Source organism: Lytechinus variegatus, chromosome 5 (assembly GCF_018143015.1).
Source record: "Lytechinus variegatus isolate NC3 chromosome 5, Lvar_3.0, whole genome shotgun sequence".
NCBI classification, from domain to species: Eukaryota; Metazoa; Echinodermata; class Echinoidea; order Temnopleuroida; family Toxopneustidae; genus Lytechinus; species Lytechinus variegatus.
In genome coordinates, this window is record NC_054744.1 from 7,209,535 (window position 1) to 7,235,781 (window position 26,247).

General features: G+C 38.7%; 1 protein-coding gene across 1 annotated transcript in view; it reads right to left on the minus strand.

Annotated features, from left to right (window-relative positions):
- Positions 1–18,125, minus strand: part of LOC121415172 (elongation factor-like GTPase 1) — a 38,152-nt gene extending 20,027 nt beyond the window's left edge. Inside the window, exons 1-12 of the mRNA XM_041608318.1 lie at positions 17,999–18,125; positions 14,463–14,572; positions 13,817–13,975; positions 11,693–11,823; positions 10,463–10,657; positions 9,012–9,190; positions 7,551–7,674; positions 5,757–5,836; positions 3,669–3,805; positions 2,391–2,513; positions 1,459–1,558; positions 260–405 (exon numbers count right to left, since the gene is read on the minus strand). Coding sequence (XP_041464252.1) covers positions 260–405; positions 1,459–1,558; positions 2,391–2,513; positions 3,669–3,805; positions 5,757–5,836; positions 7,551–7,674; positions 9,012–9,190; positions 10,463–10,657; positions 11,693–11,823; positions 13,817–13,975; positions 14,463–14,553 — 1,465 coding nt within the window. The 5' untranslated portion in view covers positions 14,554–14,572; positions 17,999–18,125. The remainder of the gene's footprint in view (positions 1–259; positions 406–1,458; positions 1,559–2,390; positions 2,514–3,668; positions 3,806–5,756; positions 5,837–7,550; positions 7,675–9,011; positions 9,191–10,462; positions 10,658–11,692; positions 11,824–13,816; positions 13,976–14,462; positions 14,573–17,998) is intronic.
- Positions 18,126–26,247: the final 8,122 nt, after the last annotated feature.

The window sequence follows — 26,247 nt, forward strand, 5'->3', positions numbered from 1 at the left end:
ACCACAGATTAATTAATAGCTAACACAGCTATTGCATATATACAATGTTAAGAAAAATCTAGAAAAATAAGGAGAGCGATTTATTGAGCTCCACGAAATTATAAACGTGAAGGACTGCTGACTTCACAATTCAATATCTAAAACATGGCAGAACCGTAACACTTTAAATATGATCATTTTCCGGTGGGATCCACTAACTTTTGAGCACCACTGTACAAGGTTTTGTCACCCAAGCTTGATGACATACAAATGCACTTGCCTGTTGATGATGTTTCTTCCTGAGAAGTCAACATGTCTCCTCCTCCTCCAACCCCTCCTTTGTCCTGCTCTGCTGCAGCTCTTCTCTCAGCATGCCTCTTTCTTGCTTCCTCTCTCCTCTGTTGTATCTCAGCACAAGTCAACGGTCTGTGAATTCAAATGGGTGACACGACATTTGCACTTGCGACATTTGCTCTGGTCTTAATATCTCAGAGGGCATAGGGTTTGAGTTAAGATTGTAATAAAAGTTTTTGGTTCAGAATAATGTAAACAATAATTATTTAGGGTTTTGGAGGTTAGATTTTGTGATTGGCTTAATGTTCGGATTTTGTATCGGGGCAATCGTCGCCGGAGCAAATGTCATGAAACCTTCAAATCAATCATAATCAAAGTGAAGTATTCATCAGGCAACCTCCTTCTTTAAGTCCAATCAAATCTTAATAAGGAGAGAAATCCTAGCTTGCAATAACTTTGTACTCAAATTCACATTTTTGGGCTGTTTTAGGTCTGATAGGCACGTATAAAATTGAAATAAAATGTGATTTAAAAAAAAAACATTTGAAAATATTCAGGAGACTTTGAATGTAAAATTCAGTGATGGACGCAACAAAAAAATCTGAACAGTGGAATGTTTAAAGAGTAAGAGGTGCCACTTTTCTCACTCATTTTTCCCTGCATAAGACACACTGACCCTGCAGATTAATATTATTATTCAAGGTACTAACAAATGCCCCCCCCCCAATTATTGTAACAAATAAGATGAGAAACAGGCACTCTTCTTAATAATATCACAAAAACCTTTGCGGACAACTTTTGCCTCTATATTCCTGTCATCATACCGGTGTGTTGGCTCAGTTGGTAGAGCGTCCGTCTCACAACCGGGAGGTCGGGGTTCAAACCCCGGCATCGTCAGACCAAAAGACGTTAAAAGATGGGAGTTGCTGCCACCCTGTTTGGCGTTCAACGATTAAAGGGATAGAGCCTCGTCGATCTGGCGCTGCACAGCGGCTGCCAGGCCCACGATCAATTGGGCAAAGAAAATTTTCGGAGTATTTCATTTCATGTCTATTTCGCACAATAAATAATGGATTGGATTTCTAGGGCATGTGCAGCGGATGAATGATAAGTGAAGTCAAAACAAGATAAATGAATGACTTTGCAGTAAGATTCTCTCGTTAAAAAATGTCAAAACACACATACCTTTGTCTGTTTTGTGGTAGCATACTATGATCAACAGCTACCATTTTGGAGATATAAACAATGACTGGGGCATCCGAGTCAGAGGTAGACATCTGGAAAGCTGAAATATGAAAAAATATATATACATGTATTTTTACTGGTCATTTTCGGACCAGTAAATCTGGCTATTTCTGAAAATTTACTAGCCTAACAGCAATATTTACTGGTCTGGGACCGTCGGACCAGTGCCAGTGTCGTGCACTGCAGTGTTCTAACAATGCATCAAATTTGCATATTTTGGCCTGCATTAACTGCCTGTTCAATACGAGAGCATATTGAACAAAGTTCCATAGGCTACTGTACAAAAATTACTACTAATTACAAGACCATATTGAACAGTCTAATGTGCATGGACGAAAAATACAAAAAGTACAATGGAACTTGATAAGGGAAAAAAAATTACTTTTTTTTTCCTCGGGCTACTTTTGAGCTCCCCAAACCAAATTTGCCACATTGTATTAAAGTTTATATTGGATCCTATGTGAATTTTAGGGGCTTTTTTTTTAGTTTTCCAGGGCTCCATAGGGCATTTCGAGGGCAAATTTGCCTGGCCCCCGTATAATTTTTTTCCTGAACTTGATGATGTCTTAATGAACTACATGTTAATCACATTTTTATGATCAAATTTGATCTTATGAAGGCCATATTAACTGATTGTGGTATTCAGTCACATGACTTGATCCATCTCAATTTTCCCTCTTTTCTGGGGTGGGGTGAGGGGGAGGGTAGATAATAATCATTGTATGGCTTTCATTCATGGAATACCAGAAACATTCCACTTGTTGGGGCCAATATTCCTCTCGAAAGAATATTGACCCTAACCCATAGAATATTTCTGGTATTCCGTTCTGAGTCATCTAATACAATATGATTACATGTATACCAAACCTTACCTTGTTTGAGTTGTTGAGATTCTGGATGAAGCGAGTCAAACCTCTGCCCACTGCTGCACATGAGTTTCTCTATTCTCTCTTCATTTACATTAGTGGGACTAGGCAGCTTACTACATACCATGGCTTTAATATAGTATTATCAAGGTCAAGAAGAATGTGACAAGTCATTTAGCATTAAATCATTCCGACAATATAATATTTATAATATTATAATAATATGTCCATTTATAAAGAGCAGTTACAATGTGCATATACTCAACTGTGCTTTGATTCTTGGTATCATATTATTACCCCGGCTGTAGCTGAGCCGCCATATTAGTAGGCGCTAAAAGCCTTCAAAGAATAAATCCTACCGGGTACCCATTCACCTCACCTGGGTCGAGTGCAGCACAATGTGGATAAATTTCTTGCCAAGGGAAATGACGCCATGGCTAGGATTCGAACCTTGAATTCAAACCTTCAAACGTTAGTGGATCTAGGCAGCTTACTACATACCATGGCTCATAGTATTATCATGGTCGAGGAAAATGTGATAACACATGCAGCATATTTTATCTGACAATGAAATATTTGAACCTTTATCAATCAGATTTCCTAACATTGGCATCAATGAGGAGGTGCCGTGGCCGAGTGGTCTAAGGCGCCTGACTATACATGGAAAGTCCGGGGTTCGATCCCCGGCCGCGGCACCTATGCCCATGAGCAAGGCAGCTAATCTACAATGCTCTTTTATCCTGTTTTCAAATAAATGGAAATGCTATATGCATTATTGGTATTACTAGGTGTGTACTTGTTTAAAAAAAAAAAAAAAAAATTGGCATCAATCATTTCATTCATTGAGGCCTATCATATTTCAATGCTTAGTCAACTGAAATTTTGACTGGTATAGAAAAAGTTAACTAAAGTGAGCTACAGGTACCAGCAGAATGGAAAAGGAGGGTTTTTATTCATATAATATTCGTAATTCAATTCAACTAACACTTATGATAATATCCCCTCACAAGGTAATGATTTCAAGACAGTAAACAGGATTTTCATTCTTTGTACATAAAGACTACTTTTTAATAATAATTTTCAATTTTTTTTCTTATTCTGAACTGATTTTTATATCTTTTATACATACACTGTATGTCTTATCCCTTAAGAGACTAAGCCTGTGTACATGCTGACTGGGGTCTATGGAAAACATGTGTTACAGCAAAATCAGTCTCAAACGGATTAAGCACCCTATCAATAATCAAATTATAATGAATGTGAGACTTGTTTCATAAAGGATACACAGAACAGCCTTTGACACTGGCAGCCATTGCGTGCAGATCGCCTGTAGACAGATCCTGGTATCGTTGTGTCGAAGGTCGCGGGGAGCAAGCTTCAATCCAAGAGATTTGACAATCTTCTCCATCTTCTCTTTATCTCTACAATGATATCACACATTATACAACTCCCAATAATGTTCTGTAATCTGATTGGTCCAAATGGGATCACATGATATTCAGCGAATTGCACTACTGCATCCAAAATGCACTATCCTGCACTCTTGACGTCATACCAAAAGTACTATCCTGCACTCTGACGTCAGAGTGCAGGATAGTGCGAGGTCTTGAATTATCTAGAATTTAGATCAAATATAGCATAAAGCATTCAGGGCAACTCAGTAACATGGGGGAGGGGGGTGTATAAAAACAATGCACGCATTCTTGTGCATAGAGGACCTTAAAGGAGAATGAAACCATTGGAACAAGATAGCTTGTGTGAAAACAGAAAAATTAAAGAAACAGATCAGCAAAAGTTTGAGAAAAATTGGACAATAAATGAGAAAGTTATGAGCATTTAAATATTGCAATCACTAATGCTATGGAGATCCTCCGATTGGCAATGCGACAAGGATGTGTGATGTCACTGATGAACAACTCTCCCAATTACTTTAGTATATATTTCACTTGAATTGCCTCTTTTATCACATCTATCCATAGATCATGTGTTCTTTCTACATGAGGGCAAGTAATACATATTTTTTAAAAATACGTCATGGATAAAGAGTTTGTATCATCATAAGAAAAATCAAAAAGAGACATTTTGAGGGTATTTTATAGTCCACCAAAAGGAAAATTGTTCATCAGTGACATCACACATCCTTGTCACATTGCCAATGGGAGGATCTCCATAGCATTAGTGATTGCAATATTTAAATGCTCATTACTTTCTCATTTATTGTCCGATTTTTCTCAAACTTTCTTTATTCTTATTCTTTGATTTTTCTGTTTCTACACAAGCCTATTTGTTCTCAAGGTTTCATTCCCCTTTAATATTAAACTGTGCTCAAAACGCTAAATGGATATACCGCACTCGGTCCTGCAGACCTCGGTGCAGTATATCCATTGACTCTTCTCGCACATTGTTCATTATTTGATCCTGCATGCACGTGCTTACGTGCATTCTTTATATAATGATGATTATATAATTATGACATCCTCTTATTTGACAATAAAAAACTATTTCAAATAGAAATGATTATCATACTATTAAGGAGATATTTGAAGACCACTTGACAGGATTATCAGTCCATTTTTTAAATTAAATATCATTAATGATAAAAACAAAAATACCAACATGCTTATATAGCGCTTATCACTGCCAAATGCATCCCTGTGCGCTCAATTGGATATCATTACTCTGGCTTTAACCCCGCATCATTTTACAGCACGGTGGCATTTCAAGGAATAAATTCCTGCGAGGTACCCATTTACCTGACCTGGGTTGAGTGCAGCACAATGTGGATAAATTTCTTGCCGAATGAAATATTATACTACGGCTGGGATTCTAGCCCACGACTCTGTTTCTAAGTCAGAAGACTGACCCACTGGGCCACAACGTTCCATGATTTCATGGGAGTGTCGAGGTCTAGTGGTTTTGACTCTCGCCTTTCAATCAAGCACTCATGGGTTCAAATCCAAGCCATGTCGTTATTTTTTTCATCAAGAAACTGATCCACACTGTGCTTCACTCGACCCAGGTGAGGTGACTGGGGACCTGGGCCTTGCAGGAACCCATTCCTTGAAATGTACACAATGGTGCTGCATTATTGTTGAGAGCTTAGAGACTTAAGTGAGTTTATTTATATCAAACTGACAAGTTCACACATCAAGGTCATCTCTCTCACATTTCATTCAACTCTGTAAACATACTTCAACATCATAATAAGCAAAAAGAAAAAAAAGAACCCTGCATGACACCCTGCATTGACTAGCATGTCAATGTCTTGGTGCTTCATTTTGTTGTATTTAAATGTAATTCACATACAAAATGGCACTGGGACTATATTCTTAACAGGATGCTGTGTATTTCATTGTCTGATGTTATACTTACTTCCTGACTATTACTGTGTTATAAAGCGACCATATGTTCTCCAATACAAACTGCACAAATAGAGGCTTCTTGGCTTTAGCCTGGATGGGTAAAGAAAGATAGAGGGATTGACAGACAAATGAGGATGGGAGGGAGGGATGGAGGGAATGAACAAAAGGGGGAAGGAAAACAGAATTAACAATAAATGAAGTTGTAGTAAATGCTGATTTCATGAAAACGTCTGTAAAATCAAGTTAAATTGTCATTACATCATTAAATCATTAAATCTAAGCTGAACAAGTGGAATGCCTATGGCAGTCTCGCCTGCATTACGTGGTTCGATATAGCAGCAGTGCTGACTTTGAAAACAGCTATTGAATAACTATTTACAAAAGAAAACATTCAAATGATTATAAAATACTATGTCAATTGACCCAAAATGACCTTTGACCATGATCATGTGATCTAAGATGTATGCAAAACAAACATTTATACTTGATTACCCTTATGTCTATGTTTCATGAACTAGATCCATAAACTTTCTCAGTTATGATACCATCAACAAATACCCCCAACATGACTAAAGTTCATTGACCCTAAATGGCCTTTGACCTTGGTCATGTGACCTAAAACTCAGACAGGCTGTTCAGTAATACTTCATTACCTTTATGTGTAAGTTTCATGAACTAGGTCCACATACTTCCTACGTTATGATGACAAATCAAAAACTTAACCTTAGGTTAAGATTTTGATATTGATTCCCCAAGATGGTCAAAGTTCATTGACCTTAAATGACCTTTAACCTTAGTCATGTGACCTGAAACTTGGGCATGATGTTCAGTAATACTTCATTACCCTTATGTTTAAGATTCATGAACTAGGTCCATATTCTTTCTAATTTATAAAGTCATTTAAAAAACTTAACCCTAGGTTAAGATATGACGTTGACAGTCTTCGGAAGTCTTCGGAAAAGCTATGTCAAGATATGAAGCATAGAAAACTTCATGTCTCAATAGTGCACAACCAAACTATTATTTCTGTACTATATTTCTTCTGGTTGGCATAGCTCTCCATGTGTCGCAGCCCACTGCTCTTGCCCACACACACATGCTCTTCTCACAGGGTTATTTGTGGTAACTCCCGTAGGAACTCGGTAGGACAGCATTTTGCTGGTAAACGCCAAGCTGGTATATAACCAATTACCTAGGAAATATTTTACATCTAAGTTAATCAGTCATAGTGGCTGACATTATAGATGACAGATATCACTCTCGGGCCTTTTTATCAAAGTGGAGACAATGGCAGAGTTGGGATTTGAACTCACAACCTTGTGATTGTGAGTCCAATGCTCTAAGCACTGGACCACACGACCTGTGTGGCACAGTGTGCGACCAACCACATTCATTTGTCACTTTATGTAGATAGATTATGACTACTGTTTTGTCTGGAACTTTCAGGTGCCACTAATAATATCTAGGGAAAAGATAAGACTATACCTCTCATTTGTGTAAAAACCAATTTTTTTTTGTCTATCGACAATGTTAATTAATCCATTTAAAACATTGGGTGGATTAAAGATGGGGCAGGATGAGAGGAAGAGGAAAACTTAATAAATAACAGAAAAAGGCAAAATGTGATCAACTGCTCATGACACAGTTTCTCATTTGGAAGATGATTTTGTTTTATTAGGGAAGCTTCCATCTCTGAAGTGAATGATTATGTAAAGACATTACACAAAGGCAGCCCATGTGAGCAAATGCATTATACACAATGAAATAAGAAATCATCAATAATTCTTTTTCAAAAAATAGATACCTGAGCTCCTTTCATGATCCTCTTTGATTTAGTGTGGAGGTAAAAATCTCCCCAGAGAGTCTTGCGTAGAACATCTGCCCTCACACCGAGTTTGCTGGCATACATTTCAGCAAAGTGGTTAATACTGGAGGAAAATGAAGATATAGAACATAATAATAATAATAAAGGTATATTTACCCAGGGTAGCCACTTCAGTTCCGAAAACTGTTCTCCCAGCAGGCCCTGCTATTATTATCCAGCTAAGCTAGGCTAACTATTCAGTGCACACAGCTTTTTGAGGAATTACTTCCTGTCGGTACCCATTTACCTCACCTGGGTCGAGTGAAGCACACTGTGGATGAATTCCTTGCTGAAGGAAATTATGCCATGGCTGGGATTTGAACCCGCGACCCTCTGTTTCAAAGTCCGGAGACTAATCCACTGGGCCACGACACTACATAAAGGTATAGTTTATCTCTACCACATATGATTGGTGTATGCTATCCCAATAAACCTCAGACACACTAAACATAAAATGAAATTGTATTTGCCTATTTATGTAATCTTTAGAATTTGGGGTTTTAAGTTCTTAAACTGTATCCTCATACTGTAAAACATCCATGAATGTACATACATTCATGTTCCTCCTACATGTACATGGGGGGGGGTGTTTAACAAAGAGTTAAGTACGACTTAGGGGGTGTTTCAAGAAAATATTTTGCGATCAATTGCAAATATTCTGTTGCAACTTTACAACTGATAGATCAATGTTAGCTGTAGCAGACTAAACTTCTTGTTTCAAGGAGCAGATTAGCAATCAATCACTAATTTGTAATTAACTACAAGACATGTGATTGATTTAGAGACCAAAAATAGACTTGCAATTGGTCGCAAGTTTCTTGCAATGCCCCATTAGAGTCTTACTTAACTTTCCAGTTGCATGCTGTATAAAAAGCATCACCGCATTGGTCAGATCATACTAAGAGGAGGCGCTGAACTGCTTATTGATCAATAAGATTGCACATCACATATACTACATAAGCATGTGAGAACTAAGAACAATCTTCTTTATTAAAGTCATACTAAACTTTTTGTGAAACATCCCCAAGTCTTGGAATTATGGGATGGATGAAGCAAAAAAACAAATAATTTATTTATTATGGGATTTCAGGGTTGGGGTTTTGACCATAGGGCAGTGGGGGGGTAAGAAGATTCCAGGTCATGTGCTAGATAGCAACCTCTAAAGCTAGGGTTACACCGGAACCAAATCAGCTGCGAATTCATCAAAATATGGTTTCGAGAGTATTCTGTTCTCCCTCCGCGAATGCGAGAAAAATTGTGAGGAATTTCAGAAATTTGAATCCACCAAAACTATACGAATCAGTCTGTATTTGGGAAGAATCAGTCTGAATTTATTTGGGAGAATTTGGTTTTGGTGTAACCCGGCCTTAAATCTGCCTAATAATGCAAGTCAGTTCATACCTGAAACCCCATCCGTCCAATGCACTTGCAAAGATCACATTTCCTTGATCCGGCGAAAAGTATATATGAGAGTCGTCGGTGTCCTCCAAACCATCGCTCCAATCATACACCTGCTCTTCTCCATCCTTGCTCTCTCCAACACTCACTTTTTCTTTAGTCTGAATGGGGTCTTCACTTTTCTGAAACATGAGAGACAAATGACCATCATTAATTTCAGTGCAAATGTAAATCACATTTCCTCCATTTTAATCAGGGGGCCGTTTCATTAAGCTGTTCGTAAGTTAAGAGCGACTTTAAGAACGACTGGTGAACCTTTCTTACGTGCTTAAGCACCGCCAATTAATATATCGTTACTACAAGAATGGATCACCAGTCGTTCTTAAAGTCGCTCTTAACTTACGAACAGCTTTATAAAACACCCACCAGGGCTATCATTTCTACAGAACTACACGCATTAACCCTTTGTTTTTTTTTCTATAGGATGAGGTCTAATTACACTAATGAACAAAAATATTGTTCTTTAGCCTCATGGGGTATATCCTGCGAGCAGAGTGAGATAATATAGCAGCGCCTTGAGCATCTAACAAGGGTGGATACGTGTGCTATATAAATCCTATATTATTATTACTATTATGAAAAAAAATATTATTCTTGTACAATACAATCAACCTGATAATCACCACAACAATCTTAAAACAACCAGACTATTAATGTGAAAAAAATTTGTCTATTTAAACAGGAAAATGTAAAATGTAATCGTTATCATCAAATATGCCAAACATATAGAATTTGCTCTAAATTACATTTGGTTACAACAAACTGAAAGGCAGAGAGACTGTTGCAAGAAACTGACATGCAATCTATTGCAAATTTGTACCTAACTAGCTGATATTGAATATTAATTTTAGTTTGAGGGACACATTGCATAAAAGTTTCCATTATGGTATCTTTCAGGGAATCTTTGAATTTGAATGGCTGCTGAGACATGTTACCATTAGATGGCAAAGTTCCATAATAGTAACTTTTATTAAACAGGTCCCAGCAAATCAATTCAGACCATTTGGTAACCAAACAGACCATCAAATCCACTTCAAATCCACAATTGAGTGAAAAAACTCATCAATTTAGGACCTAACATTGACTTGCAGAGATCTTCAGGGGAGGGGGGGGTGTTTCACATAGATTTAAGTATGACTTAAGTCGCACTTAAATGCCGACGTGTACATGATATGCAACGCGGGATCTTTTTGATAGATACGCAGTAGTGCATGTCCTCATGACACGATCTGACCAATGCAGTCAAGCCTTTCATACCGCACGCAACTCGATATTTAAGTGCGACTCTAAGTCATATTTAAATCTTTGTGAAAAACCCCCCTGCACAGGTACAAAGGCAAAATGCCTATTAATAAAGCCATTACAGAAGTGGCACGGTCAACGTGAACACCTACACTTGAAGCCTTCTCTAGGACATGTGAAGCGTACAGGTTTCCTACGACAGCATTGACTTGCTCCAGGACCTGCTGAAGATGAAGATGTGCTTCCATGGGTGTGTACTTGAGCTCACTGATCAACCGATCTATCTTGTTCAGCACCAGGCACGGTTTGATGTGCTCCAGCCAGGCCTGCCTTAAGACGACATGAGTCTGGTGGGGGTGATAATACCAAGGCATTGGTGAATTGTATCTCGGCGATTGCAAAATTTACTAGCAGAATTGCACCAACAGCTTACTGTGAAATATCTGCCAAAGTGACTCCTATAAAAATTGCTTATCATGTGACAGTTTTGTGATGGTAGGGTAGGACTGGATTTGGATCCCAAAGTCATGTCTTCATACTTGGTGGGCGGGACAATAAAAACAACACTTATAAAGAGCAAAATTATCCACCAAAATGGTGGGTGTTTAAGACCCTCACGATGAACACATTTCATTAACTACACTTACAAGAATATACAAGATACAATTATAATATTTGTAATCATAATTACAGTAAAATACATGTATACATAATCTCTGATTTCTTTGATTTACATAAATAAAAGCAACAAGCTATATACTATCATTAAGCATTCAATGGAAGAGCAACAATACATGATATTGTGGTCTGCAACTATATGCTAAGCTCATGAGGTTAAAAACATAAACTGGAAAAGCTCTAGTCTTCAAAAACCTCAACAGGCGATCAGACACCTTTATGTGTGTACAGTAACTACAGCCAAACCTGTGTTATCGGCCACCTGATAGCAGTCACCTACCTATAGTGACCACCAAATCTGATTCCCATGGAGGCACACCGTGTGTGTAAGAAGTTGTGTGTTTCAGTCACCTGTCTATAAAGGCCAATTTATGTGCTTCCCCTTGGTGGCCACTATAGGCAGGTTTCACTGTAAATATTGGCTTTATTATTCATTTCTATGAGAAGCTGCAAATGGGTATACATAGGTCCAATTGGCCAAGAGGCTTCCAATTATCATTTACAAATCACCTGGGGAGCGTTTCATCAATATTTTCGTCCGACAAGTTGTCAGATCTGACAACTTTCCATGATTTTGATTGGTTGAGAGGCACTGTTCCTATGGTAACTGTCGGATAAAATGGGACTTGTCGGATAAAACGTCCGACAAGTCCTTTCATGAAACGCTCCCCAGAATTTGGAAAGAGAAAGGCAAGGAATCTGACCTGTGGGCAGACTCCTTCTACGACATCGACGACTACTAGGGCTCCCTCGCACAGCCTGACAGCGGTAGAAACTTCACTGGAAAAATCCACATGCCCCGGGGAGTCAATCAGATTCACCAGATACTCCTCTTCTGTGGAGGGGATAAGAAAATTCAAAACTGACCTCATTGACAATGGAATAACAACAACAGCAATATGGATTTCTAAGACACTATGGCCCGTATTCTGAAGTCTGGTTTAATTAAACTCAGGTTAAAGTTGTGCTTCAAGTATGGATAGCCACTTGTTACATAAATCACTAACAGTAGAGATATCATATTTCAGCTCAATTGGCTCTTAAATCATTCATAACTGTCTAGGAAGTATAAATAGATGATTGTCTTCACCATGAATGAATCAGGAAAGAGCACAGCAAAAATAACATACAACTTAATAAAAATTTTGACACTTGGCTTCCCATAATTTTAGCACAGAGTTATACCATGGTCTAAGATAACCCACCATAAGCAAGCTATCAATTACAACAATATTGGCCATGATGAACAATTAGGTGGTGAAAAGACCTATCATGGTTTTATGAATATCGGCCCTTGACTCTAGTCTCCTTGACTCTATAGTCTTTAGGCACAGACCCTTGGTTTTTGCAATTTCGCAAAGTGCATATTGCAGAGTCTGAAGTAGTGAGACTAGATTCACTATGCACCGAAAGAAGAAAGAATTTGGCCTTTATTGAAACTACATTTTAACACTTTTCCGATTGTTTGCGGCGAATGAAAATTTCAAATGTGGTCGGTGGAATATTGTTGTTCATTACTGTATAAGCCAGATGAGTGCACATGCCCAGACGAGCAAATTTGAGTCATATTTCAGGACATATTGCATAGTTTATTTTCGCATGCCCTCAAATTATGTACTACACACATAACCAGACTAAAATGAAGTGAAAAAGTAATTATCACAAAGCATATTTCCCTTTATGTATGACCTATAGCTGCGGAGTCATGCGGGAATAATCTGTCTACACAATTGCAAGAGATGTTGAGCAAAGTGCATGCCTGACATACTTTCTGCTGGCGGCTTTCAACCTTGTTCAAACAGATTTTATTTGCTGTTACTCCATCTCATTTGAAACCTCCTTGCTCTGACAGAGAGAGAGAGACTTTGGAGTCTAGTCTTCACTCTAAACCTGGTTTTATTTAAAGTGTCAAATATGAGTCTGTTCTTGCAGACTAACTTGACTCAATGGCTAAGGCACATTATGTCAGGAAAACAAATAGGCATAACTTAAAGCAAAGTAATGTCATTTTCAAATACCTATGCACATGTGATGTGTAACCAGCCATCTTCTAATAATAATAATTAGACTTATATCGCGCCAAATCCACTCTGTACAGTGCTCAAGGCGCTTTTTAGGAAATTATAAAAGAAATTAAGAAGAATTGAAGAGAAATGTTTTAAGGTAATGTTTGAAAGTTTCAGAGTTCAAGCACTGTTTGATCTTATTAACTAATATGCAGTAGCATGCATCCTCTTCGCATGATTTGATCAATGCAGTGATACCTCTAATGCCACACACAACTTGGGATCTTAATTCGAACTTAAGCCACCCTTTACAATTTTGAAAACAGCCAAATGATCAAATGGCAAGAGCAAGAAGTGCCATTTATTGCCTGCCATTATGTAGTTACACTCAATCTTAATTTTGTGAAACAGCCCCCTGGATGTAATGTTTGCAAGCATGGAACAAACCTGGTGGGTGTTTCATAAAGCTGTTCTTAAGATACGAATGACTTTATGGACGACTGGTGATCCTTTCTTGTGTTACGTGATATCCCTATATAATTGATTTACGACCTAAGAACATGTTCCAGTCGTGCGTAAGGTTGTGCGTAACTTTACGAACAGCTTTATGAAACACCCACCTGCAAGCCAAAAATTAATATTTCCATCCTCGGGGGCTACTTTTCACAATCTACTGGCTAAACCTGCTACAACATTGGATAAGCTTTACCATTGCAGTGAATGGGGGATTCCAACGCCCTTTTTAAAATTTTCCACGGCTCTTTTGAGCATTTTGGGGGGCGAAATCACCTCTAGCCCCCATGGTACTTTCCCCCCGCATACCTGGACTAGTGCTATAGAGAAGGGAGATGGCACTGGATTTCATGGTGATGCCTCGCAGCTGTTCATCTTCGCGGCTGTCCATGTACCTCAGCTTGCCGGCCATACGGGTGGAGATGATCCCATTACTGGAGATGAGAGCATCCGCCAAGGTAGTCTTACCTGAACAAAATAACAAAGAAAAAAAATTGAATAGAGTATTCAAGCTTGATAATATTCTGTTTAAAGGTAAAAGAATGTTCTTGCAGCAAGCAATTTTTTTCATAAGAAAGCCTTTAAAAATAAAATCAAGATTGATTTTCATCATATTACTATAGATCTAGATCTGGTATTTTAACATTATCTTAATTTTGTGATATCATGAAATAGTTGTTATTATACTAGTTATTATAACATTTCAAAACTTAAACTTGTTCAAAATTTCAATGTTGACAAGGTCGTCAGAAAAGCAGCACCTATAGTCTTGCTCTGCTATGCAGACAAGATACAAAAATAATCTCATATTTCTAACCAAAAAAATTAACAATAAAAAAACAACAACCACAAATCCCTGTAAAACATCTTGTAATTCAACTTCCAGGTAATATTGTGCATGTTTATGGAATTGTATATTGTGAAAAAAAACAGCTTTAATGTTCATCCATCTCACCATGATCAACGTGTGCTAGGATACAAATGTTTCTGATCTTGTCAACATCACTCTGTAATTGGGCAAGCTTCTGGATGGAGACAGATCTCATGATTCTTTGTCACTATCAGCTGTAGAAGGAAAGACAAAAGAAATGCTTGAAGTTAACGTGAAGTCCATCCCAACAAGAAATTGATTTGAATGAGAGAACATTAAACAAGCAGAGCACAGAAAATTGATTATAAATGAAACATGAAACAAGAAAGTTATGGCATTTGATTTACCACTTGATTATCACAAATCTGTTTTACACAGCATTTGGTCAGGCTACATACTAGTTAGGCCTATTCTTCTATTACAAAGGAAAATAAGTTTATTTGCCGTAACCAGAATGACCCAGGCTGTGAACCTTGCAGATTTAATTTTTATTATGATTTGAATAAAAGACATATGCTGACCAACCCAAATTGGAACATGAGGTCATCAAGATAGATAATTATGACTACCGTCAATTCTAAAGAGTAAAGAGGGAACGATCACCAACGTATGGACAAACTCTTTTCCGTCCGCATCTCAAATATTGTACTGTGTCTTGGAATCCACGCTTTGTAACTGATGATCGTGAAATTGAGGCAGTGCAGAGGAGAGCTACAAAAATGGTTGCTAGTAGGTCTTCTCTAACCTACACTAAAAGGTTGAAAAAGCTTCAACTCTTCTCTCTTCACTACCGCCGTGAAAGGGCTGATATGATTGAAGTTTACAAGATACTTAATGGCTTAGACAGACTTGCCCCAGATTACTTTTTCAAAAGGTCCCATTATAATACAACTTGTGGTCACTCTGAAACTTTTTAGCACACATAGACTTCCTTAATGTTAGTAGTTACTTCAGCATACGTATTATTACTTCATGGAATGCCTTGCCGGAATCACTTATATCTGCACACAATCTTGTCGCATTCAAGACTGGCTTGGATAAACTCTGGCAAAGCAAACAGTTCTATGTACCATGACGACATCCATGCACACACGCATCGTGTATCAGTTTGCAATTTGTTATCCATTACGACTTCGTTGACGACCGGGAGATCTACAGGATTACCTCACTACCGTACACCAGATGATGATGAATAATGTACATGTAGGAGCGCAGAAGGAAAGCCTGGCCTGAACACGGACCGCAAGGTTTAGCAAAAAATATATTTCCGAGTCAAGCACCCACCTGGAACTCAGAACCACTGCACACTGCCACTGCATTTAAACCTAATTAGCTAATATATATTATAAAATATTATATTTATTGGCTCATGCAAGTATTTTACAATTCATTATTTTTATCGGCCGATTGAGGCATTTTTTTATAATTTATATTGGCACTGCTCATGATATCATCGCCCTCTCTTATACGCGTTTTGTAACTAGCCTACGAACAAAGATGGACATATGGCGACAAGATCATCTGCGAGTATCTGCTCATCTTCTTACATGATTTTTCTTAATTTTTGTATTATTTTTCGTGTAAAAATAAGGTTACAAGTGCCTAATGGGGGGAAATTAACTTCTTTTCCATTTACAAAATTGTGTGATAAGTTAAACAAATCAAGTATTTTGGAGCAACATTGTTGTCTCCAAAATACTTGGTGCATGTGGCCCTATGCCCTGCCGTCCCAGGCTTCATGGGGAGTAAGCCTACGTAAAGTATAAATAATTTTACTCCCCAGAAGCCTCCAGGCTTAGTGTGAGTTAGTCATGGCCTGCCATGGGAAGCAAGGTGCTGGATAGACAGGAATAACCATCGTTTCTATGGATTTATTTAACAATTTCTAATATTTTACTATCATCCCCATTCACCGACGGTAGTGTGTGAGTGCGAGCCTGCATGTGTAATCATTTCTTCCAATCCAGGCGACCAGGTTTTGACTAGATCTTTCTTTTTTTATTCTAAATGACATTATATTGTCTTGAACAAATGCCCACTATTTTCATTAGACTCTCATCTTTCTTTTGATACTATATATAATGCAAGAAAATATAAAAAATATACGTTACCGATGATTCCTTATTTTTTGCTGAAGAGGACAAAATGGCAGCCGTGTGTTGCTGCCCTCTACGAGTTGTGCTTTTATCAAGGCTTTCTGATTAAATTTTCGATATCCTGGCGAATCAATGCGATTGACAAGTTCCGAACGCACGCATATCTACAAGCACAAAGCAGCGGCACAAATCGCGATATATAGCGACTGGTAAATACGTCTGTACGAATGATGACGTCATCCAAGATGGCAACGAAAGGATCGAAGATGACTATCATATGTTTTGATCATCACTGGAAAGGAATCAGCGGTAACTGCGGTCTAAGTTACGATATTTCTGAATTTTATATATTTTCTCGTAAATTTTGGTGTAATTTCTTTTTTATTTTATGTACAAAAAACGATCCGAATTTCTGGTTTCCGCTGAATGTTAGATCTAAATTACTGCTACTAGTACGTTGTCTGTACGTATGTACCTTGAGCGAAGTTCGTGCAGGGTCCACTCCACTTCACTACCGCTACACTACGCTCCACTTCCTGAACTTCGAGACCATGATGAACTCAATCGGATATCCAGAGTTGCAAAGGTGGGATTTTATGGGAAGAAAATATAAAATTCATGCGACATCACGGTCTTTAATAAAAAGTTTAAAAACAAGTGAAATTAAAGGTAAATTCCAGTATTGGTAACGATCTCAAAATTACTTTTTACAGAATCTAATATAATGACCACCCAAGTGTCTGTTTGTATGAATAAAAAATATGTGCCAAAGGATTCTGGAAGAAATTGTGTAATTGCTGAGAAATAAGCGCGGATTTGGTCACTTCCATCGGGTCTTTATTCCAGCAATAATAATATACTGTCCCACGTGCGCCTATCTGTGTCGGTGATCTTCAGTGTGAATATTTTTCGGCGTAGATTTCAAGATTTCACAAAGTTCAGTTTATGTAACTGTACCAGATCTAGATCCTCGATGATATACTGACAATTAAGCCTGGTTTTACAGACTTTCTCATGAAATCAGTGTTTATTGCAACTACTGGCATTTCTCTTTAATATTCTTAGTCTTACTTTACACAAAGTTTCACTTCTTTTCATGCTTCTAGCTTCTATCAGTCTCAAAATTGGTGATTTAGATTCTAGACTTAGAAGTTAGAGCCAACATGAAGTTCCTCACACATTAAATGCGCTGCTGATTTCAAAACATCGCATGCGGATGCGATATGCACGAGGCACCGGGTACGGTCCGAGCTCGGACCATCGCGCATGCGATGTTTTGAAATTGGCAGCGCAGTACTGCAGTGGAGTGGAGCCTGCAACAAAATAGAGACTGAAGCTTCTGCTGGTCTAGGCGCTGGAGTGCGGCTTCGCGCTCGCCTTCGTTCCCGGAGCGTCGCCGGCCACTCACTCCCATCCACTGCGCCTGCGGTGCACATCCTGGCTTTGGCTTTGCAACCGCTGCACAGTACCTGGTCCGTTTGTTAATGCCTGTATAAAAAAAATTAAATCATTATGCATTCTCACCTATTCAGTTCAGTTTGCAGTTCTAGGTACAATACCAAAACCAGCAAATTGGAGTTAAAAACAGGATTCAGCTCAGGAAACTCGACTTAATTATTACCCAATGTGGTGAAATGTGTGGTGCCATTGACGAGACAAATCAAACGGGGAAAAATTCCTGAGTGTCCATAGGCAATGGATTTGAAAATAATCATTAAACATGTTTTTATACTCTAATTAAAAGGAAACACTACTTAACGATGATTTTGAGCTATTTCTGATAAAATTAACCTCCCTTAACCTTGCTATCTCCTTTTTCAGTGCTGCACCCAAACTCTGGAATAGTCTCCCTTACTCAATAAGAAATGCATCCTCTGTCAACTTATTTAAAACCAAACTGAAATCCCACCTCTTTCAAGAGTTTTTTATAAATAAGTCACTTTTCATGTTTTTTTTTGTTATGTATTTTGTAAAAATAATTAATCTTTACTTATTTTTCTTCGATTAATTTAGCGAACATAAACTTACTTTTAAAATGTTTGCGTATCCTGTTAATAATTGTTTTATCCAAATAGAAATTACGCAATATGAATTTACAATTATCATTATTATAAAACAAACAAAGTTTGTTTGACATATGACTCGCTTTTTAAAGGAGATCGTTCACCCTGAAGAAAAGTTTGTTGTAAAAATAGCAGAAAAACCTATAAAAATATTGATGAAGGTTGAGAACAATCCATTTAATATAAAAAATATTGTTAGGATTTGAAGTTTTGGATATGTGACGTCATTAACAAACAGCTGCCCTATACGTTAATAAATAATGCACAAATTTCCATTCTTTTAAGGGTTTGTGATGACTTTTTTTGTTTTCTTTTCAGAAACGGGTGTGAAACAGTTTGTCTATTGATATACTGAACGTACAGTGAAAAAAATCAATTTCTTTAGAAAATGATATTTCATTCGATATTTTACCATAAGTTATGTAAGGAAGGTGCTCGCATATGACGTCACAAATCAAATAATTAAAATTCTAATAACTTTTTTTATTCTTCAATGGATTTTTCTCAAACCTGCGGCAATTTTTATAATAATTATTTTTTTTACAATAAACTTTTTGTTAGGGTGAAATTCCCCTTTAACACGTGATGAAACTACATAGCCACATGCCTATATCACAATTCAGGATACATTTTGCAATTGAGTATATCTTTAGTTAAATGAGACATTAAAAAAAATAAATGAATAAAAAGCATATCAACAAACACCTTGTGAAGAATCAAAGACCCCTCTCTAGGCCTTTTCTCCCCTTTCTCTACTTTTTGACCCCCCCTCCCACCTCCCAACAACCACCCCACCTTCTCTCTCTCTCTTCCTTCTCCTTCTATGGGCCTATCTCATCCTACATATCCTTCTCTTCCCATCCCCCCTCTCTCTCTCTAAATATATATTTCCATTTTTATTTTTCCTTCGCCCCCGTTGACCCCAGTGGCGCCAGGTCAAAATGGTAGAGCTAGTAATTGCAGAGATCAAAATGGCAGAGGTGATAATGGCAGAGTTTAAAATGGCAGACATCAAAATGGTAGAACTAATAATGGCAGAGGTCAAAATGGCAGAGGTAAAATGGCGAAGGTAAAATGGCAGAGGCAAAAGTGGCAGAAGTAAGATGGCAGAGGTAAAAGTGGCAGAGGTAAAATGGCAGAGGTAATAATGGCAGAGGTCAAAATGGCAGAGGTCAAATGGCGAAGGTAAAATGGCAGAGGTAAAAGTGGCAGAGGTAAGATGGCAGAGGTAAAAGTGGCAGAGGTAAAATGGCAGAGGTCAAAATGGCAGAGGTAAAATGGCAGAGGTAATAATGGCAGAGGTCAAAATGGTAGAGGTCAAAATGGCAGAGGTAAAATTGCGAAGGTAAAATGGCAGAGGTAAGATGACAGAGGTAAAACGCAGAGGTAATAATGGCAGAGGTTAAAACGGCAGGGGTCAAAACGGCGAAGGTAAAAATGGCAATGGCATTGGCGGCGGAAGCCACAAATTTTAGGAGGGGACAACCCAAAAAAAAAAAATTTAAGGGGGCGGGACGTAGGAAAATAAATTAACAAGCAAAAAAAAAAAAAAAACAAAACAACAACATCAACAACAAATTTAGGTCATCAACAACAAATCCCCCCTCCTCAAATTTAGGGGGACACGTCCCCCCTGTCCCCCCCGCTTCCGCCGCCTATGGGCAATGGTAAATATAGCAGACGTAAATATAGTGCACCATTTTTAATACTGACAATATACTTTCAAACATAGTTATCGTAAACGTGGAATGAGAGGGGGTGTCGCCTTACATATTCAAAATGATTTACATTTCAAATAAGACATGATAATTCAACTTGAAGGTATATAATCTTTATTCATAGAAATTATTGATGATTACAATAAAAAGAAATTAGTAATTGGTGTAGTCTATAGACCACCAATAACATCGCCAACATATCTTCGATAAATTGGAATCCTGTCTTGAAACAATATCACACGAAAATAAGGATATTTATGTCATGGGTGTGTGCAGGCGCGGATCCAGGATTTCGTAGGGAGGGGGGCCCAAATTCGACCTGATTTTGGCGCCCCTGTGTACTTTTCGGAAAAATGGCGGCCCCTCCCTCCCCCAGGCAATCATAAGTGCGTTAAATGCATGTTAAATTATCTTATTTCATAGGCACATGAATCAGGGGCGGATCCAGCCTTCGCCAATAAAGGGGCCCGGAATTTTTGTTTAGCCATAATTTCCCCGATCGGCCGCTCGAAGATGTTTTTTTTTCGTTTGTTTATTTGAAGGGGGTAGTCTTATAAGTCATTTCTTAGCTTTATTATTTAAATCAACATAAATGTATAATATCATAATCCTTATTTTATAATGCCTGCGCAAAGCGCGAGCAATTTTTTTTGAAATTGTACGTATTTTTTCCTAAAATTTGAAAATTCTGAAAAAAAGATGTGCCTGCAATAATTACTGCGAACGCAAAGCGCGAGTAGAAATTTTTTATACACGTTTTGAACCGATCGGAAAGGTAGGCCTACCAGTCCTGTTAAAGATTGCATACAGTTAGCTATGAAGACGTTATAAATTTCAACAATCAAATAATGCGAGCGCGAAGCGCGAGCTGAAAAATTTTGACATTTCTACATAAAGAATGGAAAATCTTTAATTATTTTTGTAATCATGAACAGGATAGCTATACAGTATAACTTAACAATTGATGCGAGCGCGAAGTGCAAGCGGAAAAATTCTAGATTTAGACCTAAAACGGGACACTCTATTCATGTTTCCTAAATCATGAAAAAGATGAGTAAGAGGGGATCTTCCTTAATGCGAGCGCAAAGCGCGAGCAGAAAATGTTTGTATACGTTTTGAACTGATCAAAAGTGCCTTTTAAGGACTGCTTGCATTTAGCCATGAAGACATTAGATATTTCATCGATCAAATAATGCGAGCGCGAAGCGCGAGCTAAAAATTTTTGACATTTCTACATAAAGAATGGAAAACTTTGATACAATATACTTAACTGCAGAAAAAAAAATCGAATCTGTACTGATTCCCAATATTTATCACACACAAATCCATTATCCCATAAACTATTAAAAGTACACTTCAATGTTTACTACTTATGTTTAAGTACAGTAGCGGAACGTGACCCGGAGGAGACAAAGCATTGGGGGGGGGGTACTGCATTGTTTGTGAACAATGCCGTGCCCCCCAATGCTTTGTCTCCTCGGGGTCACGGTCCGCCACTGTTTAAGTACGTAAATAACATGCTCCCACCTACCTTCATTCCACAATTTTTATTATCTGAATACATCTATTCATTCATACCCTGCCCGTAACTCTTCAAATTTCCATTTAATCAACCCCAAACTGCTTATTGCGCAGAGATCCATAAGACACCATGGTCCAGATTTGTGGAACTCTCTACCAGCAGAGTCTGTAAAACAATCTTCGTCTCTTCACTCATTTAAGACAAACGTTAAATCTATGTTATTTTCAGAATATTTGAAGTAAAATTTCTGTGTCGTATCCTTTTTATCGTGAGTTTATTCCTCCTTCGATTTAGTTATTACCATTATCTTCATCATGACCACCATCATCTCCATGGCCTTCATCATCATCATCATCATCATCATAATCATCATCATCATCAACATCATCATCATCATATCACTGTCACCCTCAGCTTTATCATCCATTATGCTATAATATTGCATGAATTCATGTTTCGTATTTGAAAGTATATGCCAATTCTGCTTTATAAATGTATTAATTCAATTAGTATAAGTTTGGGATTGTCGTTTTTTCAAGCAATTTGCTTATGATGACAATCCTTCTCCTGCAAATTGTGAATATCATATAGTTTATCATTTTTGTCTGGAATTTTTTTTTTCAGTACTCTTTATTTATGAATGATGCCAAAAATGCTAACATATTATGTTTATTATGTTGTGAAAAATGTATTATACGAATGTTATGGATGCAGAAGAAAATAATAAATCAAATCAATTGATGCGAGCGCGAAGTGCGAGCGGAAAAATTCTAGATTTAGACCTAGAACGGGACACTCTATTCATGTTTCCTAAATCATGAAAAAGATGAGTAAGAGGGGATCTTCCTACATTAATAATGCAAGCGCAAAGCGCGAGCAGAAAATGTTTGTATACGTTTTGAACTGATCGGAAAGTGCCTTTTAAGGACTGCTTGCATTTAGCCATGAAGACATTAGATATTTCACAATCAAATAATACGAGCGCGAAGCGCGAGCTGAAAATTTTTGACATTTCTACATAAAGAATGGAAAACTTTGATAAGTTTTTGTAATCATGAACAAGATAGCTATATAACTAAACAATTGATGCGAGCGGAAAAATTCTAGATTTAGACCTATAACGGGACACTATTCATGTTCCTAAATCATGAAAAAGATGAGTAAGAGGGGATCTTCCTACATTAATAATGCGAGCGCAAAGCGCGAGCAGAAAACGTTTGCATACGTTTAGAACTGATCGAAAAGTGCCTTTTAAGGACTGCTTGCATTTAGCCATGAAGACATTACATATTTCACAATCAATTTATGCGAGCGCGAAACGTGAGCGTAAAAAAATCGAGATTTCAACCTCGTACGGGATACTCTATTCATGTTTTGTAAATCATGAAAGGGATGAGAAAGGGGATCTTCTTACATTAATAATACGAGCACAAAGGGCAATGATCTGAAACTGGATAACTGAATGAAAATGCCCGGGCGTGTTTCAGATTAAGACCTAGAATCTAGGCATTCTAAACAATCTTTTATCATGAAAATAAAAGCGAGCGCGAAACGCGAGCTTGAAATATTTGATATTCCGATCTGATATTTCAAACACTTTGTAGGAAACTTGTAAGGTGGATATAAATCGCATTTGATAAAGAGCTGATATGATTTATTATTACTTTAATTTTGAGACATAGGACCTTGACATCCTTAGGACATGTTATCATATGAATATAATGACTATATATCTTCCTATTCATCTTGCTAAGCGCGAGATAAAACAAAAGTGACAATTTCATTATTAAATTGATATCTTAGTATTAATGCATAATGAGGGCGCGGAATCTGATGATATTATGGCCTGAACACTGAACATTTCAAGCACCTTTTTATAATGAATAGGATGCATCATTAATTAGTTGATATATTTTTAACCATTAATGCGAGCACAAATCGCGAGCCGAAAATTTTGATAAACTGTCATGAAAAGGGGATTTTAAGAAGTTTGTTATACAATACGGGTTCAAAACTGCACCCCTAAATTTCAAATTGAACCCCTAGGGATGCAATTTTGAACCCGCATGGTGCAAAAATGAACCCCAAGCGCAGGATTCAATTTTTGAACCCCAAATCAGGGGTTCAATATTTGAACCCATATAGGGTGCTGATTTTGCATCAACCTTTCGGGGTTAAATTCTGAACCCTTTTTTCTCAGTGTGTGCAAGTAAACTTCAAAATTTCTGTAAATAATATCTATCAATATATCCATCAGTGTTGTAGTCAAGGCTGAAACCTCCAAGGCCAAGGCTTTAATACCCAAGACCAAGGCTTCAATCCCCAAGGCCAAGGCATGGAAACCCAAGGCCTAAAAACCTTAAGACCAAGGCATTTCAAACTTTCAATAAATGGAACAATGAGCCAACAACAAGGCGGCAGTTCGAATATCAGTTTCGCGCCACTACATGTAGGTCGATCATCAATTTGCCCCCCCCCCCCGTTCGAACATCGATTCGGCCCCCAGTTCGAACATCATTTTGGCATCCCTTCGAACTCGATTTGCCTTCCCTAGTTTGAATATCATTTCGCCCCCCTAGCTCGAATATCAATTTTGCGCCCCCTAGTTTGAACATCAATTCGGCGCCCCCTAGTTTGAGTATCAATTTGGCGCCCCCAACCTCGAACCTCGATTCGGCCTCCCTCCCTAGTTCGAGTATCATTTCGGCGCCCTCCTAGTTCGAATATATCAATTCGGCGCCCCTATGTAGGTCCAACATTAATTTGGCGCCCCTACATGTAGGTCGATCATCAATTCGCCCCCCCCCCCGTTCGAACATAAATTCGGCCCCCAGTTGGAACATCATTTTGGCATCCCTTCGAACTCAATTTGCCTTCCCTAGTTCGAATCGGCCCCCCCCCTAGCTCGAGTATCAAGTTTGCGCCCCCCTAGTTCGAACATTAATTCGGCGCCCCCTAGTTTGAGTATCAATTGGCGCCCCCCTAGCTCGAACATCGATTCGGCCCCCCTCCCCAGTTCGAGTATTAATTTGGCGCCACAAGTTCGAACATCATTTTAACATCCCTTCGAACATCATTTCGGCGCCCTCCAAGTTCGAATATCAATTCGGCGCCCCTACATGTAGGTCCAACATCAATTTGGCGCCCCTAGTTCGAACATCAATTCGGCGCCCCTACATGTAGGTCCAACATTAATTTGGCGCCCCTACATGTAGGTCGATCATCAATTTGCCCCCCCCCCCCGTTCGAACATCGATTCGGCCCCCAGTTCGAACATCATTTTGGCATCCCTTCGAACTCGATTTGCCTTCCCTAGTTTGAATATCATTTCGCCCCCCTAGCTCGAATATCAATTTTGCGCCCCCTAGTTTGAACATCGATTCGACCCCCCCAGAGCTCGAACATCGATTCGGCCCCCTCCCTGTTCGAACATCATTTCGGCGCCCTAGCTCGAGTATCAATTTGGCGCCCCTACATGTAGGTCCAACATCAATTTGGCGCCCCTAGTTCCAATATCAATTCGGCGCCCCTACATGTAGGTCCAACATTAATTTGGCGCCCCTACATGTAGGTCGATCATCAATTCGCCCCCCCCCCCCCTCGTTCGAACATTAATTCGGCCCCCAGTTGGAACATCATTTTGGCATCCCTTCGAACTCAATTTGCCTTCCCTAGTTCAAATATCACCCCCCCCCTAGCTCGAGTATCAATTTTGCGCCCCCTAGTTTGAACATCGATTGGGCCCCCCCCAGAGCTCGAACATCGATTCGGCCCCCTCCCAGTTCAAACATCATTTCGGCGCCCTAGCTCGAGTATCAATTTGGCGCCCCTACATGTAGGTCCAACATCAATTTGGCGACCTAGTTCGAATACCATTTCGCCCCCCTCGCTCGAGTATCAATTTGGCGCCCCCTTGCTCCTACATCAATTTGGCGACCCTACGTCGAACATCAATTCGCCCCCCCCCCCCGTTCAAACATCAATTCTGCCCCCAGTTCGAACGGCATTTTGACATTCCTTCGAACATCATTTCAGCGCCCTTTTGGTTCGAACATCATTTTCTTTCCTCCTCTTCCTCTTCTTTTCTTTTCGTCCTTCCCCTCTTCCTCTCCCCTTTCTTCTCTTCTTTCCCCCTTTCTCTCTTTCTTTTTTTTCTTCTCTTCTTTCTTCCATCTTCCTCTTTCTTCTTTTTTCTCCTTTTCCCCTCTTCCTCTCTCTTTTCCCCCTCTTCCTTTTTTTTTCTCCCCCTCCCCTCCCTTTTCTTCTCTTCCTTCCCCCTTTTCCTCTTTTTTCTCTTTCTTTCCCCTCTTCTTTCCCCCCCTTTTTTTTCTTTTCTTTCCCCTTTTCTTCCCCCTTCTCTCTCTTTTTTCCTCTTCTTTCTTCCCTCTTCCTCTCTTTCCTTTTTCTCCTTTTCCCCTCTTCCTCTCTCTCTTTTTTAGCCAAAGGGGGGGGGGGGGCCAAGGCCCCCTC